Source organism: Suillus subaureus (genome assembly GCF_016647635.1).
Source record: "Suillus subaureus strain MN1 chromosome Unknown BJ212scaffold_5, whole genome shotgun sequence".
NCBI lineage: Eukaryota > Fungi > Basidiomycota > Agaricomycetes > Boletales > Suillaceae > Suillus > Suillus subaureus.
This window is the reverse complement of record NW_024538561.1, coordinates 1,209,616-1,211,781: the sequence shown is the minus strand read 5'-3', so window position 1 is coordinate 1,211,781 and position 2,166 is coordinate 1,209,616. Positions and strand designations below refer to the sequence as shown.

Below are 2,166 nucleotides of genomic sequence, written 5' to 3'. Positions count from 1 at the left end.
AGCTCAGAAGCCCACCTATCAGGAACATATGAATTGAAAACTTCACAGCAAACATTGTGAAGGGTGTCACTGTAATTCAAATTCTCCAGTGTGATGCAAGTTTTCAGACCAAAGGGCAGAAGAGGTTTTCCTGGAATGGAATATGATGGTGAAAATGATATAGGAGGGGATGTGCTACTAGATGGTGCCAGTATTGACCCCAGCTGTGATGGTGAAAGGAAAAGTGATGCTGAATGGTTCTTTGAATGTGTCAAGGGAGTTGACAAGCTTACTGACAAAGTGCTTGCAGACATGCATGAGGGCAGTGGTGGCTTTGATAGTGTTTGAGCCACATGAAATGTCCTGGAGGTTGAACAAGCTGGAGTAACAGTAGGTGTAGTGTATGGTTCCAAAGGGTTGACCCTGACTTGCATAGCCTCATGAGCTGATGGAGAGATTGGGTGGGTTGGCGAATTGTCCCTGAGTGTGAGGTGCTGGAGCTGGTCACCCTACAAACCAATATTAGTCATATAAATTTTAAGGCAATCTCACTTACAAGATCAAGAGTGTGTGATGCAGAGGCACTCTCACTTATGAGATCAAGTGTGTGTGATGGAGGGTGCCTAGATAATGATACCTGTTGATGGATCCACTGAATTGATGGAGTTGCAGAAGAGGTGGACAAGAATGGCACCATTGAGTCCATAGTTCTTTGAGTGGAAATGACTCAATCAAGGCAACCAAAAGGCTGTCCAAGGATTTCAAAATCAGATAAGTGAGAGCCACTGGAAGGTAATGGAATGAGAGGCAGGGAATCATAGTCTTGGACATCTGATGCAGTGCACCTGAACTCCTGCTTCCATCCATGTGCGAGATGGGCTTCTCAGAAAGACTGCACAACAGGTAGAGCACATCTCTCAGTAAACATCTATGTGATTTCTGTGATGTGTTGATGGCATTGTAAGGGCTCAGCAAGGAGCTTTGGATTGAGATACAGCAACACAGAAAGATCTTGAGGTTGGAGGTCTGTTAATGGTGCTGTTGCACCTGGGTGGTGTAGGCAGAGTATAACACTACCAGACAGGTGGTCAAGAATGGTGCACTGGAAAAAAACAATTGAATCATGAACAGGAAAATGAAGACACAACATACCAGGTCATATATTAATTTTCATACTCAAAACAAATGATTCACTCTCTCTCATGAGGCTGCTTGTTTATCAGTGCTTGTCATGCCCTTGAAAGTGTTGCTAAGGTAGTGCTGTTTTGTTAAGGAACAGAAACTTCAGTGTGAAAGACACAACCCGACTGGACACTTGATAAAAGTACTCAGCCAGTATAATGGTCAATGCTCTGCCTAGCTGCTACACCTGCAAGCAAGAACATTCAACCCAAGGGAATCAATGGACTAGGCTCAAGCTCAAGAGATAAAATGAGTGAAAGAGAGACACTTCAGGCCAAAGACAGAAAACTATGTTTCAGGAGCTATCTAGTGAGCTGAGAAGCTACAACTAGGAAGCTACAACTAGGGGATGCTACTAAATAACCCAAGTGAATAGGGAGCAACCAAGAACTGGAGACAAGGGAAAACTGAGTAGTGACTGTAGAGTCCTAGGTAAAGGGAAGACAATTATGTAAGCAGTAAAAATGCGAACATAACCTAAGGAAAGTAACAACAAGAGAAGTATAGTAAAAATTACCATTTGCAGGCTAGAGTCAATATGATTGTCACAGCAGGACAAGTGAAAAGCATTCACAGAGTGGAGATGATCCCAGTGGTGCTGAACTTCTACTGCAAGAGTGGGATCAGATGTATGAAGCTGTGTGATTACCTCTGGGAAATGAATGGCATTGTCTTGAATGCTCATGCAAAGTCATGTGATCTCAACATTGCAGTGCACAATCTCCTCCTTGCATCATTGCAGGTCAAAGTATTTTGCAGACACTTGGCAATTGCGAGGAATTGCCCAAAGTTTGTCTAGCAACTGATTATCCATGTCTCGAAGGAGATCAAATTCAGCAAGCTAGGAGAATTCAACTACCTGCTCCTATGTAATTGGTAGTCGGGGAGGATCAAGTTCCACTGTGAACTTGTTGTAGTGATTTAGTGCATTCCAGATTGCAGTCACATGAGTCTTCAGTACTTTTGCAATCTGTGTTCAAAGCTTATAACCTGAAAAAAACATAT

General features: G+C 43.0%; 1 protein-coding gene across 1 annotated transcript; it reads right to left on the bottom strand.

Annotated features, from left to right (window-relative positions):
• Positions 1-1,516: 1,516 nt before the first annotated feature.
• Positions 1,517-1,852, bottom strand: BJ212DRAFT_1263334 (uncharacterized protein; the record flags this gene model as incomplete). Its single annotated transcript, XM_041330333.1, has 1 exon — positions 1,517-1,852. A coding segment is annotated over one exon (336 nt), but the record flags the coding sequence as incomplete, so codon positions are not given.
• Between the last annotated feature and the right edge of the window lie 314 nt (positions 1,853-2,166).